This window comes from Vanellus vanellus, assembly GCF_965231255.1.
Source record: "Vanellus vanellus genome assembly, chromosome: 8".
NCBI lineage: Eukaryota > Metazoa > Chordata > Aves > Charadriiformes > Charadriidae > Vanellus > Vanellus vanellus.
In genome coordinates this window covers 11,606,704-11,622,771 of record NC_138913.1, presented here as the reverse complement: position 1 = coordinate 11,622,771, position 16,068 = coordinate 11,606,704, and the positions used below count along the sequence as shown (strand labels likewise).

The 16,068-nt window shown below is 38.3% G+C and overlaps 1 protein-coding gene across 1 annotated transcript; it reads right to left on the bottom strand.

Annotated features, from left to right (window-relative positions):
- Positions 1-314: 314 nt before the first annotated feature.
- On the bottom strand, positions 315-15,372 carry CAPN10 (calpain 10). Its single transcript, XM_082487277.1, is given in 13 exon segments — positions 315-922; positions 926-958; positions 3,585-3,630; positions 4,220-4,419; positions 5,489-5,744; positions 7,868-8,070; positions 8,560-8,843; positions 9,378-9,544; positions 11,057-11,198; positions 11,754-11,971; positions 13,273-13,469; positions 13,727-13,858; positions 15,194-15,372. Coding segments are annotated over 13 exon segments (2,157 nt in total). The 5' UTR covers positions 15,338-15,372; the 3' UTR covers positions 315-787.
- Positions 15,373-16,068: the final 696 nt, after the last annotated feature.

Sequence of the window (16,068 nt, the reverse complement as noted above, 5' to 3'; positions counted from 1 at the left end):
TGTTTTCTTTTGTCATCTCATCATTCCACAACAGATAGGGAAAGTTTTGACCCCTTAAAATTCAGCTGCAAGTATCCTAGATGCTTTCAATTTTCAAAGCTCAACAGCAGCAAGCATAAATTATGGTAGGATGTAGTTAAAAGCAGAAATAAAATACTACATATTTCTCAGACATAAAACTAATGGAAGACTTGATTGTCCTCTCAAATATTATCAATTATTTATTCCCTTCCATTTGATGGAAACCCCAGGTGTCTAACACACTGTAGTTTGCTATTGCAGAACAAACACAGACTTGATATCACCGCCAGTTTTCACCTTTTTAATAAAAGACATTTTTAAACTTTCAACGTTACTCCATTTTTATTGAGGAAAATATAACATCTAAAAAATCCTCCTTGAATAAGAAATACTTTCAAACATAAATTAAGAAAAATCTCAAACTTCACATTTCTTACAGTGAGGGCAGATCTTGCATAAAACACATTCTTACAGATTTACAAAAGCAGTCTGATGTGACAGTTCATAAACAGTTTTCAAGTCTTATCTTTTTCCTTTGTGGTGTTCATTAAAGAAAAGCTCACCAAAAAAAATATCTTTCTTTTCAACCCACCTTTGCACAGTTCAAAGGGCCTGTGGTAAAGTGCTCAGCAGCATGACTGGCAGTGTAGGATACAAGCTTGGATTTTCTCTGCTCCAGTGTATTTTGATGGTTCTTGAGTTACGTCCTACCTGAAAAAAGACTCCAGTTTCTTTCTTCTATGTTTACTCCTTTGGTCTCCTGAAGTTATTCTGTAAGCCTGATCTTTATTTTTTTTTCCAAAAATATTATTTCATGATGCACATACATTTTCTGGTTTTCTTCCAAAAAGGTAGCTTGGGTTAAAACACGCACATGTTCTTCACCTGTATTTTTGAAGAACTATGGTACATTATGATTCGCTGTACAACGCTGGTTCTAAAAAACATGGGAAGAATAAATATTCAGAGTGTACATGATTAAGGAAGTATTTTCACAAAGAAGTCGTAGGCCTGACAGTTGGTACCAGTGAAAAACAGCTGGGCTGAGAGTATCTTCTTGTTATTCCATTTAAAACTGAAAACAGCAAGAGGTGAGGCATTTCTTGGCTTTCCAATGTTTCTCAAAATGACAGTGTGAGAATTCTAGATTACATTTTCACCACAGTTGTAAATGACATCTGTAAGAAAATGAACAACACAGAAAAATAAGCTATTTCATGAGTTAACTTTTTGTCAAGAAAGAAAAGAAATTCATAAGAAATTAAAGTAAAACAGAGAAAATTAAGACTTAGAAGTTAAGGACAAAATGCAAGCTTTTCCTGTGAAACATCTTAAAAAACCTAAAACTCATAAATCCCATCACTTCAGTAATTAGAAAACACATAGACAAACTTCTAGAAAATTACACCAACATCCAGCTCTGCTGTGATGCACCCCTTAGAAATCAATAGCCCAACTTCTCAGTAAGGCAGATGGCCTAGATCCTTCACAGGTTAAACCCCTGAATGATTTAAAGTCTAGTCTTTAGAAAAGCCTATGCTGTTGAAGATTAGATTCAGACATTAGTTTCCGCCACTGAAAAGAAAACTGTAACTGCTATTTCAAAATTCTTCAAGTTTTCAAGTCCTGAAGAATCTAAACTGTTTGTTCCCTTGATGTCAGGGAGCACCCTTTGCCCAAGTCCAACTGTTTTCATCGAATAATATATTCATTCTGGAATAATGGCCTTGCAATGTTTTTTTCCCCCCAAACAACAGTAATAAATGATTTCATTACATACTTCAACTCCTAAATATTAAAATAACAAGCACCATGAAGAAAGTACATACAGGCCTTTGCCCATTTTTGGGAAGCACAGAAAATCCATATATTTTGTGTGGTTTTAATGACAAAAATGTAATCATTGGTCAACACGACCTAGATTAAGAAAGTTAAGTAAACCAGTTCTAATCTTGAGTGAAGAGCTTTTCCTGAGATTTTTGTTTTGTTTTTATCATAACGTCAAAGGGGAAAAGTCAAGTGTCTAGATGGTCTTGTTCTCACCTAAGAAACAAAGTATCATCAAGGGCGTGCTTTGATCCACCAACCAAATCAGGTATCTTTAAACAGTTGTTAAAATAATACATTCAAAATTCTCCTCTCCACACAGTAAAAATACCGTAAGTATTAGGTACTCAGCATTCACTTCCAACCCTTCAATATTATATGCATATCTAATCAAGCAAAGCACAATACCAAAATATTAAATAGGTGGCATTAACCTGGTCAGAATGACTCACACACCAATGGTAGGATGCTATATGGGCTGGCTGTAAGGAAACTGTCATGGTTTTGGCTGGGATGGGGTTGACTTTCTTGATAGCAGCTGGTGTAGTGCTATGTTTCGTATTTGGGATAACAATAGTGTTGGTAGCACACTAACATTTTTGGTTGTTCCTCAGCAGTCAAGGCCTTTTCCGCTCCTCACACCACCCTGCCAGTGAGTAGGCTGGGAGCACACAAAAAGCTGGGAGGAGACACAGCCAGGACAGCTGACCCCAACTGACCAAAGGAATATTCCATGCCATATGGTGTCATGCTCAATACATAAAGCTGGGGAAGAAGACAGGAAGGGGGGCACATTCGGAATGATGGCATTCATCTTCCTAACTAACCGTTACACATGCTGGAGCCCCGCTTTCCTGGCTGAACACCTGCCTGCTGATGGGAAGCAGTGAATTAATTCCTGTTTTGCTTTGCTTGCCTGCACAGCTTTTACTTTACTTATTAAACTGTCTTTATCTCAACCCATGAGTTTTTTATCCACTTTTATTCTTCTGATTCTCTCCCCTATCCAAACTGGAGGGAGCAAGCAAGCAGCTGCATTCTCTTAGTTGCCGGCTGGGGTTAAACTACAACAGAAACAAGTGAAAAGCTAAACTCTAGCGTGATGAAAGGTAATCTTAGGGTTACCATCTTGCTTTTCTTCTCTTTTTGCTGTGTTTTCTTATGTCTTTACAACATTACAATATCATTAAAATTTCTAAATCACAATACATAGGATCCCAAATTAATATCAAAACCACTGAGATGGAGGAAGGATACAATATACAATTAAAGTCAACAGATCTATGATGACACCAAGAAGGAATACATCAAAATATATCCAAATGCACAAGGAGCGTTTACACTCTTGAAAGCAAACGTAAAAGTCAAGTATAATCACCTACTCATCATTAATAGTCCAATTTCTCAGACATTACAGCAGAGCTAGGTACTGGGGAATAACTTGAGAGTAAATAACGACTTTATAAAATAGTCATACAGAAACTTCCATGTATCCGAGTGGTGTGACAAGACAAATTTTGTTAGCTGCTAACAAATACTACTTTTCTAGCTGAGAAACAAAACAAACAAAAAAAGATTAACTGCTTTACTATTATCAGTTTGCAGCAAGTACATGAGAACATTCATGTCCAGCCCACTAGGTAAGTACATGACTGTCAGTATTAGTTAATACATAAGTCTTGATGATGCCTTTGCGAGACCTCTAGAACAGGTGAAATTAAAAATGTGTCACTTACTTCTTGCAATACTTGTCCAAGTGTCTCCCGGCTGTGAATACGCTTCCTGTTGAAAACCCAAACCACATTTATTTCTGCATGAAGCACTGGAATATCTTGTAAACATCAATCATATATCCCACTTCAAAAAGGGAAGACTTATGCTAGGCTTTCCCTTATGGAATCCTGATGCAATTTTACAGACCCTTAATGCAATCTTATGGAACCTACAAATTCTGATTCAGACCGCAGGTCTCATCTGGAGGAACTACCTGAAATAAGGCTTGCAACAGACAGTACCTTCTCAAAAAACAACCCTGTTTATCAAAAGCTTAGTAAGATTTCAGCATAAATCCTAATATCTGGATATAGCTAATAATTAATTGCTTTAGTGCCATCTTCTCCAGCGTTAGACACCTGTCACTCAGCAACTGACGCAAGGAGATTAACAAATACTTTTTTTCAGTCATTCTTTCAAGATAGTCAGTGATAAGCAGAGCTTGCAAACGTAACAGCAATCCAAAGACTTAAAAAAAAAAAAAAAAAAACATTCTATCAAAAGTGAAAACATATTACTACAGTTACTGTTTCCAAACATCCTGTAATGCATGCACTAAAAATACTAGAAATGCAAATAGAAGGTAACATATTTTTACCTGTCTATTTTGGTTGCTATGATCACTGTAAAATTGCCTTCTGTATTGGGTAAGTACGTAGAAGGTATAATTACATAACTTCCTGCAGGAAGTCTGCAAAGTTGGCTCACTTCCTGTGAATAGCAATGAGGTACACAGCTAACCAGTGGCTCCAAGTGTAGAAAGGATGAAGTATGTGGTTTCCAGCTGCCGTTAGGCACCTGCAAAACGAATGAAAACATGCCCATTTTCTTATGTTTCAGGCCTCACAACATTAAATTCCTCGTATACCATAGTATGGTACGTTCAGTACCTATTCCCTTCCAAATACTCGTTCTTCTATACAGCACTATATGAGAGGGATGGCAAGGCTTCCAGAAAACCCAGATGGCAGGATCAAGTACAGATAAATCATTCCTACCACGTCTGTAGGCAGTTTATACAACCCACTACCCACATAGTTCAAAAGATTTTTCTGTTGTCCAGCCTCATTCTTCACTGCAACCTAATGCCCTTGTTTTTCACCTCATGGATATAGTAAATAGACTATGTCTTCCTCTTTCTAGTGGCATTTGCTGTATGAAAATTCATATTAGACTTCTCAGTCTCCTATAGGCATGAAAAATACCATTCTTTCAAATCTTACTTCATATATTGTATATCTGAAGTTATAGGATCATTCCTGATGCTGAACTCCAGACTGCCCACTTAAGCAACACCTATTTTGAAGCATGTTATCCAAAAATAAAGCTAGCTTTCCCTGCAAAATAGCTACCTAACCAGAAGCTTCCCATCCTACATTCATGCTGTTGATCACTGGCATATACATGTAGAACCTGTATGCGTCCATACTAAATCGTATCTTGTTTTGTTTCAGATCATCTGTTCAACATATCAGTCCTTTTGAATTCTAATCATTTGCAGATCCAACATCACTTGTCAATGGACACATAAATCATTATTAGAGATTAAGTAAGTTTTCATGATGAATTACAAAGAAGTCTGGTCCTCAGTCACTAAAACCCTGAGAATTCTTTGCAAACCCTCAAAAGAATTCATTACTTCTAAAACTAAATTCAGAACATTGGAATGATTCGGTGGAACCAATTAACTGGTTATGACATAACCAGTACTTATTCCATATCTTTCATGGGCATTACTTCACAGGACCAGCCTGTTTCTCCTAGAAGCAGCACGTCCCTTGCCAAGTGCAAGGAGCACTGAACTACCTGACAGGCTTACCTTCACACTTGGCAAACAAGCAACCAAACCGACCTGAAAAAGTCTTACCTGGAAAATATGGAAACCAATAGGACGACACTTGCTATCTTGGCAGTGCTGACGGAGGGTAACTTTCACACTGCTTTTTCCTGGTCCTGCAGGAATGGAGAGGGGAAAGCAGGGATTGATATGGAAAGAGGGGAAGTTCCTGCTACCTCCAGCACTTTGCCCGTTTTTCCAGCATCCATGCAGCTGCACCGTCTCCCATTCACCTGCTGGGAGTTCTTCACAGAGGGCAGCATCTGCAGGTGGTGGTTTTAGCTCACTATCAAACGTAAGAGAGAAAAGAAACTAAATGTATAAAATCAGTATGATTTCACAAGATCTAGAACACCAGCTCACAAAAATGAACTAGTATTACATAAACTTATATAAATAGAATTCCTCCAAACCTTCAGCACAAAGAAAAAGAGAACTGTAGAATTCTAAGTCCTTGGGTAATTCACAGAACTCCACAAGAACAACAGAGCACATACAAACCATGCACTAAAAACCAGACAGATTTTTGTACATTCATGAAGTAATACAGCCTACGCATTTTTCTTCGATACTCTTGTGTTTTTCATCCTATCTGAAAGCAATACAACCGACAGCAATTTCTAGAGTACACATGACCACCTTAGTAAGTCCAAAGCACACACTGCCACCTTTTTTATATTCACTATGTCTTTAATTAGAGGTAAAACAGTAGTTTCCTCTGACTTGAAAATGGTAATGTTAACCCATATTTCGATCCTAGCCCAGCACCACTTTTCACAGCCATATGAACAATTTAGTATCATTATCAGTTGTACAGCATTTGAAATTGTATTTCAACATAACTGGAAACATATCATCTGCCCTTATTTCCAGTTTTCCAGCTGAGAACAAAGAACAGCTGTTATGTTATTCTGTGACTGTCCACTCTAGACACGTATCCAGGCTGGCACCTCAGTTTCAGTCTGAGGAAATGTTATACTTAACAGCAATACCAGAAATTTTATCCCATCATTGAAAGTGCAACATGCTGTGCAGATTAAATATGCTCAGAAACCAAACATATTGCTGGTAAGTACACAACTTGCACCCATACAGCAAAATTAGCCTCATAGCTTTGCAGACCTTTATTTGGTCTAAAACTTGATGCCATCTTGCTTCCAAATTCCGCAGAGTAATTGATTAACGCATGTTCTGGCTTTGTAGCATAATTTGCCAGCTTCTCTCCAAGGACATACGAGTTGATAGTGTAGTACCAGAATATAATAAACTTTGAACAGCTTTTAAACACATTGCCAACAGTGTTTTAATTCTGTATATAGCTTACCTGGCGCAAGCTGTTAGACAACCTCAGATTTTTTCAGGTTTATTGGAAGAATGTACAACTTTCCTGACTCCACACAACTACTCATCATCGTGACTTCTTAAGTACTTATTTCAAAGCTATGGTCACCAACACAGACTTGCTCATGAATAATTGACTTTTAAGTGCTGAGATAGCTATGTAGTCAGCTACGGTTAAAAAAATTAAAAGCCATCAGAAGGTACTGGACTGACATTGCTGATATTTCCTGTTGGATAAGCAAGCATTTTTACAAAGAAAAGATTGTTCCAAGTCCATTAAAAAGTCTACTTTGCATTACAAGTTATGAGGAAAAATCAGCTAGAATACAATATGCAGTGATCCTTCCAAGAATTTTACCGTAATGCTGGTAAACTTCTTGAGGCCTTCACAAGTAAGAAGTTCAGCTGTATTGTCAGTTTTGAATGCTTTAATTCAAAAAACAATTCTTCGTTCAGCTAAAGATGACAGCGTAAATATCAGTGCTATTTTCTACACCTGTCCTGAAAAGACAAGCTGCGAGTGTTATGTCATCCTAGTCCACTGCTGGCATTCTATTTGCATTTGAAGCTGTACTGCTCACTAATAACAGTGTTACATGTCAGGCAACCTGTTAGGATGTGTTTCCCAGCATACATGATAATATACTGCTCTGCTTTTCTGTTGCTGATTGCATAATAACAGCTGCTTTTAACTTCTGTGGTCTATCTTCATTTTTTCATACATTAAGAAAGAACTTCCACATATGGAGGAACACATTCTGCAGAAACCTAGTCACTTCTTTTACAAAATACGCACTTTCTCAAAACATTAGGCTGCGGTTTAGAGTCAAGATGCTACTCATCTAATTCTGATTGACATTTTAACAAGAGGTAGTAGCAGTTTCATGCAAAAAACAGGGAGATATAACACTACTTACATGAATTCAAAAACAAGACAAAACAATGCTGTTACTTGGTATTCTGCACAACCCTTCAAAAACATTTTGAACGTTTACAGTTAGTGCTATACTTCATATATTGGTTTGTGTCAATGCCTACAAGAAATTTTCTGTTTCGGTTTAAACCTACCTGAGAGAGATCCTTCCTGTTGAAAATACACGAAGCAAGAAATTCCCTACTGCATCTTTCAGAAAAGTGCTGGGAACAACAAGATAAAACCCAGGCGAAAGGTCACAGCATACATGCACTTCTCTATCATAGGAATGGCAGATGGTACCTACAACTGGAGGAGCAGAGAGGGTCTTTGGAAGGTTAAATCGTTTCTTCTCCACCTAGAATAGATGCATAATGATGTGTGGTGTTTTAGGAAAAATGAGGAGTTTTTAATAAAACTAAAAATGATCAAATATCATTTAAAACATTTTTAAGTGTGCATACATTTACAAAAGGAAACAAGTAAGGAGAAGAGTATCAGCAGATAAGCTGAACATCAAAGAGGGGCAGAAAGAGTTAATATTCAGGAGAAGTAAATTTAGGAATAGTCATCAAATAATCAGCCTATGTCATGTACTAGTGTGGAACCGTGCCAGAAGTTCTGCTACTTGGCACTCAATGATAAGAAGAAAGTACTAGTCCCCTAATAGTCTGTACAGACAGTAACTGCATTGTGAGATAAACAGGATCATTCTAACCTAAATCAGAGATGTAAAATGTGTGAACAGTTAAATTATATCACATATGAATGAATGCTTTTACTCAGATGTTTCAGTAATGCTTTAAAACTCCTATTTGCAAAAAGAAAACCGTCACTCCTGTATTACCTTCCAGACATGCAATCCCACAGCCTGATAATTCTTCCCCTGTATGCCTTCAGTCAAAGATAGATTTTCCTCTGCTAAGTGAGTCAGATTTTTAATTCTTCCAGCCCAGTCAGCACTGTATTTCCTATGTTTCTGCAGCAGAGCAATGCACACCTCACTTTTTTCACAGACTCTCAGCCAGAACTTAGGGTTCGTAGGGAAGCTGCTGTTGTTACGGCAGCCACCTGCAGACTGGCCTTTCACCCAGGATCCAAATAGATTCTGCGAGTGATACAGCACTTTCTCTAATAAAATAAGAAAAAACACGATGCAGATTTCAGACACCAGAGTCTACTTAATTTTATACAGATATATGGCAGAGATCCCCCAGCCCAAGAAAACACAGCATTGTAGGCCTGACATTTTCTCCAAGCAGATATTCATGACCAACATTTTGAAAGGCTGAGAATGAATGTCACAGCTAGTAATGGCAGACCTATGACATGACTTTTACAGCAAGAAACTGCTTCTAGAAATCTGAAGTTTATCTCCTATCACAAAAAAGTATCACAAGGCTGGCCAGAACAACAACCTTCTAGATAGAGAACACTAGTCTCTCATCAAACTAGCAAGGAACTAGATCTCAGAGAAATATCAGACTCCTCTAAAGATCTTCAATTTCCTCTTGTCCCTCTATTTTTCCCAGCAGAGACAAAAAAGGCATATGGATTTAAAGAAGAGGGAAAGACTGAGAAAGAGAAATTGTGGTCTAGTAGTATTGATTTGCAATTCAAATCAGTCTTTCCCATGTATGAGAAAGATGTTTTCTCGTAACACACCTGTATAGAGGCTCTGAAGTTGTCCTTCCTCGTTGACTGGAAAGCCCATGGTAATCTCATCAAATTCTCTGAAAAATTCCTCTTCATCAACCCAGAACTCTCCCTCTTGGATCTGCGAGAGCAGTTCTGAGGCAACTACTGGATCTAGCTGGCTCCATCCTTCACCACTGCACACAAGACAAGAGTTAACATTTAGTTCTTTGACCAATAAAGTTCTGTAACAACATTCTACCAAACAGCCTGTGGAGCAGGACACTAAGAAGAGGTTTCTTCATTTTATTGTCAAATACATGCATTGAATATTTCTGTATACACATTGCTCATCAGTGAGAGGAATAGTAGAAAGTATGGATCACAACATATCACAGAAAACTTAGAAACAACCTAACACCAGATTGGATACGGCAGCATATTGTAGGTGAAATAGGTACTTTACTCAGAATAGACAATACAGTCCAAAGCATGAAAGCAAAATAAAGATTTTAACAGTTGTTAAAAATAGGAACAAAAAAGCAAAACAAGCTGCACAGCAACTGTTCTGAAAGAATTTTAATGCTGTACAGTGAACATCAAAAATCATTGTCTGTATGAAGCAGCTGGTTATCCCCATGAATCTGCTGGCTAAGTCATGATAAACCAAGAATTCAAACACCTCATTATTTAGGGCCCATTAAAAGCTAGTACTTTCAACATCTTTGATTGTTTCACTAACAACAAAGAATATTTTTGCACTTGAATAAAACAAGGCTCTAAGGCCACTCGTCAATGAAATGCTATCCTCTTGCAACTACATGGCAACTTACTGCTTGGCAAAGAAACTATAATAGACCAACCGTATAACCAAAACTCCACCAAAAGCAATCATCAACTTAAGTCTCAGTGTGATTAAGCCATCTTTTTAATTCAGGGAAAAAAAAAAAAAAATTTCTCCAAAATGTTTATTAACATGATCATATTGTTACCATATTTTAATGCTGGAAGCTTGCTCCTTGGGTCAAGAATTGCTTGTTCTTTTGGTACAGCCTAAATACGCTAACACTTTTCAGAATAAGCTAGTAGGGTCTACCCTTTCATTCTTTTAACTTTGCTACATGAACTGCTACACATATTTCTGCATTTCCTTTAAAACAGATCTCTTCCTTATGTCTACTTTATATCTGCTCAACTCCAGCTTCTCCTACTCATATTAATCTACAGAAACAAGAGCCCACAAGCAAAAGACATGGAGCCTTCCTTCTGCTATATTTTGTTGTATACATACTTCTTCGCTTGCCTTCTGCAACTGAGACAAGATCAAACAAGAAGAGCCAAGTAAAGGTGAGCGACTACTTTTAAGTCACAAACATCTTACAAGCAAAGACACTTAGATTAACTGCACAACAAAAAAGCAACACAAAAATCAGAGCATCTTAAGTTTATCTCTACAGAAAGATACCATGCTTTGATAAAGAAAAAAAAAATTGTTACTAAAAAGTTTTAGATCCCCAGAATAGATCAATATGACTAGCCTTAGAACCAATGAGTTGTGTGAACTACTGAACTCTCTAAAGCACTGCATGCAAACTGAAGTCTCTCTCCTCCATATAGCCTATTAGCAATATTTGCCTATGCAATACAGATATGCTTTGTGCTTTATAACTTTCACAAATCGTCTTCCAAATGAAAATAAACCTACTTACCCCTCACACCAAGGGCCTCTCCAGCATCGCCTCCCCCAAGGATTTCGTATTCGAAGTAGGAAGATTTCTTTGCCTGACAGTTCAGACAGATTCAATGTGTCTATCACAATAAAGGCATGAAATTCTCCTAGTTCACTTGCACCTGAATAGAGGGGGGGGAAGCATTTGAAAGTAAATAAAAGAACCTGCTCCATATTTCTCAATGACTGGCATTAAACTATCCCGTGAAAGAAGGCAATTTTGAGATAAAAGGAAATTGTTTTAAATCGGTATAAAAACAGCATAAAAAAACCCAAACAGTTCATTTTAGTTCTGACTATACAGAAATAAAATAAATGAAAATTTTAAAGCTTCTTAACTCATTACTTGATCTCAAACATCTAAAATTCTTGGTACTAAAATTCATTGGGGTTTTTAAGTTGTTTTTTAGGTGTCTTATCACGGGGTGAGGGGTGTGCATTTGTTTATGAGAACTGACCATATTAGCATCTAATATAAAAAGCACTCCTCAAAGGCACCCTCCATCCTGAACTCAACAACATCCTGAAATCTTTATTTATCCAAGTTTATACAAAAATCGCACCATGAAACCCATATGGTACTAGAAACAGCACTATGCATTTGCTGGCTGTCTTGTGCTCTAAACCATGTTAAATTGAGATGTTTACTTTAAAAATGTCTAGAACTTTACTCTTACCTTCCCTGGAATTGAGGACTGAGCAGCTTATTACACACTGTTCCTTCAGATTCATTAATCTTCTAAACACTGCTTTCTCCAAAACCATGCCAGTCTTCTCTTTCTCCGTGTTTCTTCCAGGGCTTTTGAGGGTCCATCTTTCAGCAATTCCTCCAGTCAGATCAACCAAAGCATCCGCCACCTGTCCTGCCCACAATTGTTCGTAAGACCCATGCACTCTATTGAAAAAAAAAAAAAATTCAAGAAAAAGTTTCTACAAACAGCAGAACTACAGAAACATGGTTCTTAGGTACTTTCAACCCCACCCTGTATCACAATCATGACTGTACCCTACCTCATATCCCCATGTGGGCGAGAGAAAGCACATACTATTTTATTTACAGAATACAACATCTAAAGAATATGTAAGCCACCAGACATTCCACCGTTTGATGGGAAGTTTATTACAATTCATTCCATCCTACATGGAAACCGCTCTAGTCTAGTTCTAGTCATTTTTACCTTATTATCCATGCACTACATCATCTTTTGTGATATGCTATCTGCATTCTGTATAAATACATAATATTTCTTCCTCTTCTTCAATTATTCCTTGCTCGCTCTGCACAAGCAACCAGAGCAGCACTTCCCTGAACAATTTAAGTAAATCAAGAGACTACCCTACCTGATGCAGCAGATGCAAAAGATAGCAAAAGAAGTCAAGACAATAATAGAATGATAGACAAGATAGAACAAGAAGATCTTTACAGAAAACAAAGAGTATTACCTTTCAAACCTACAGAGAAGCTTTAACATGCCACTGCTGCATCACAATTTCTGCTCAACATAGCTACAGTTGAATAAATTACTTCATGCTTAAAGTCGGTTTCTGCCCTCTGCTGGCAATCTTTTGTCCAAGTTCTTTTGGACATTTGATATCTATCTTACCAGCGCACTTTGTCTCCAAATTGGTTTTGGACAGCATTTTGATGCATGTGTCATAAAACATAAAATAATTGCATTTACAAACACATTAACAATATGGTGTTTTTTTCTCAAAATAATAAACTATCAAATTAAGCAAAAGAGCAGTGAAACTCATACAACCAGAGCCTGAACTAGCATAAACTTACGTAATGCTGCTTTCCATGAAAATATTTGCATGCTTTCTGCTTTTCATTGAGCCCCCAGCTGCCCTCAAATGCTGCATTAGTAAATTATTTGCCTTTAATAAATTAAATGACCAATGGATAGTGACTTAATGAACATAATTTGAATCCTGATAATTCATTGCAGCTCTTACCTTTTCATCATAATTCTCTCCCTCAGACTATCTTACCTCATATGCAACTAGAAACACAGATCTACAGCATAAAGAGCAACTTCTGCACAACCCAGTACAGGAAAGCTGGCAGCCACTGTATGTTATATTGAATAATACACAGATCTATGCCAAAAGTAGTCACACAAAATAAATAAGCAGAAAGTATACAAGTATTGTGCCTCCCTTTATCTCCCCTCAATAACAGCGTTCACCTACTTTGCGTAAGCTTTTTCTAATAGTGGAAGCCAAAACAAATCCTCCGTCTGACACTGGGAAAAGCAGAGTTTACCACCAAGGCAAGGCAAACGATCGTCGATGGTCACTTCCACCCAGTGTCCAAACTGCCAGACTCGACACGTGAAACAGCCTTGGTATGACTCATCTGTCCAGCTGGGCTGACCTGGAGGGATTACCTAAATGGCAAAAGCCAAAATCAAGAGAAATAAATTACTTTAAAAAAAAAAAAAAACACCCAAACAAATCAGTTTGAAATATGCTGAACATTAACAGTTTGTAATTATCACAGGGAAAAAAAATTACAACAAAACCAGTAAAAATAAGCATAACACAACTGATATTCAGTTTTGAGGCCTGGAATTCAAAAACAATATACAAATGTAAATTAGGTGAAAACAACTTCTGAAATATGAAACAAGAAACTTCTCTATACCTTATTCAGTAGGTATTTGCTCTTCTGCAAAGCTACACAGGCACACAGGAACCAACAGTCTCCCAAAATTCCTTGTTTCACTTGCACATCCTGCAGATTGTTTGAAAATAACCGAGGAGTAGAACAGATTTCCTAAAATTAAAAGAAGGGGAGTTAAAGCCAAATCCTGCATACCATGCTAAGGAAGTCTGTGTTTCAGGGAATGGGAGGGCTGCAGAGACCTCTCACAAAATAAGGGAATTTTTACCTCTAGAACATTTCCTTTTCAGACACAGCCTAAGCAAGCAATAACTAATTTCTGCCTTGTGGCTATTTTACAGTTACTTTATGTGAGGTAAGTCTAGTTCCCACATGAGTTTTAGTACACAAATGTCACCATCAGGTGCAACCTTACCAGAGGCACCAATAAGTGAAAGAACATAATTCGTCTGCTCCTTACTAGACATATGATCAACTGTGATAGAACTAACGCCATTCACATTGAACTGCACATCCCAAGTTACAAAAAAATCTCAAAGTTAGCATAAGAGAAAAACCTTTCCTGGGGCAAATGAAAATAGATTACTTAGTAGCAAAAGCGGTAGTTTCAAATGCAAAGTCCTGAACACTTAATTGGATCTGTAAGTAAGTTTTTAAAATGGTTCTCCTCTCACCTGTAAACACTGCAAGAGATTGAAACTACCTGATCAGTAGTAATCAAAGTGTAAGGTACAAAAGCAGGAAGTTGCACACTGGGCTTCGTGAAGTCATTTGTTTGCCAATTCTATCTGATAACCAACAGCTCTATCACTGTTCTATAACCATCCCCAGATGCAGGGGAGAAAAACAATACCACCAAAGAAAACATATTTTTTTTCCATTACATTTTTATAGCCTTTTCTTTTTCCCCTCTCCACGCAAAGGCAGTATCATAAATACTTTATTTTAAATTAATGTACTGCAGAAACGCATTCTAAACTTTTTAGTTCTCATACAGCCTGCTCTGAAACCCAGCTGTTAGTTTAAAAGCAGTAAGTCATATGACAAGTCATAACCTTAAAAAAAGTTTTCTTCCTTGTTAGCAAAGAAATCAACAATGGAAAAAAAAGCAGTATCATCCTGAAAAACTCTAAAATCCAGTTATTTGGTTTCAAGACAGTTATGCAATATATAAAAAAACTGGGAATGACACAATGCTGTTCTTTAACTTCGTATGCACATTATTTGCATCATGAAACATGATCAAATATCTGAATTTCTACTAGTGCCACAAAATTCAGTTCTGCAACAGGATTTAAATCAAACCTACAAATAAGCACCCAGACTTAAAAACTGCAACATATTAACACTGACATATATTTGGTTTATTACTTCTGTATTTCTAAACAATAAAAACACCCAGAAGCAGTCATTCCATGATAACTACCATTCACTACCTTAAAGTTCAGTTCTGCTAAAAAGCACAGTCTTTTATACCTTAAAACTCACCTTAGGTCTCAACCAAGATATCTCGCCTCTGAATTGGGCAAGCGGGGTACAGTAATCAAAAAATATAGAGGTATCACTGGCTGGAAATGTAGGGTCTGTGTAAAGGTCTCTTTTCACGATTAATTGCTTTTTCTCTCCCAGCATTTTCAACAGAATCCTAAGTAGCTTTGCTGGCTATTCCACAGCTTTATATTGCCAAGCACCAACCTAGAACGTAAACGAGCATTACTCGGGAATTGTAACTGAGAAACAAATAAGCAAGACAGATCTATTCAGGTACAGAAAGCCTCTCACCCTTCCCACGGAGCACCTTGAACCAGGCCATTGCCGGGTTCTTTCAGCACCCGACACCACCCTAGAGGTTTCCCGCTCTGCTGGAAAAGAGAAGAGGGGTCTCAGAGGAGACCTATACACAGGAACCCACTTAGACCCCTTCCCGCCCCTCTACGCGCACCTACCCCACAAGGCCCCCTCCCTCACAGCCGGCCCCAACAGGGCCCCCTCCACACACACCTCCTCCTACCCACGACCCCCCCCATACCCCCGCCACAACGGCCCTCAACCAGTCCACCACCGCGCACGTCCTCCCCGACTCCCTGGGCCACTACACCCCCACCCCCTTCCTGCCCACAGCCATCTCCTCACCGCGGAGCACTCCCCGCCGCCATACCGGGGGCGGCTGTTACCGCGGCAACGCCGGGCACTCCCTCACCGCCCCCCTCAGCCTCTTGTCCAGCCCAGAGGTAACGGATTGGGCCGCCAGCCAATGAAAAGGCGGCAGGCGGGCACGTGGTGCCCGCACCACCAATCCGCCGCCGCCTGCCGAACGGGGAAGAGACATGTCCCAGTGTGCCCCGCGGCGGGCGACCGCAGCT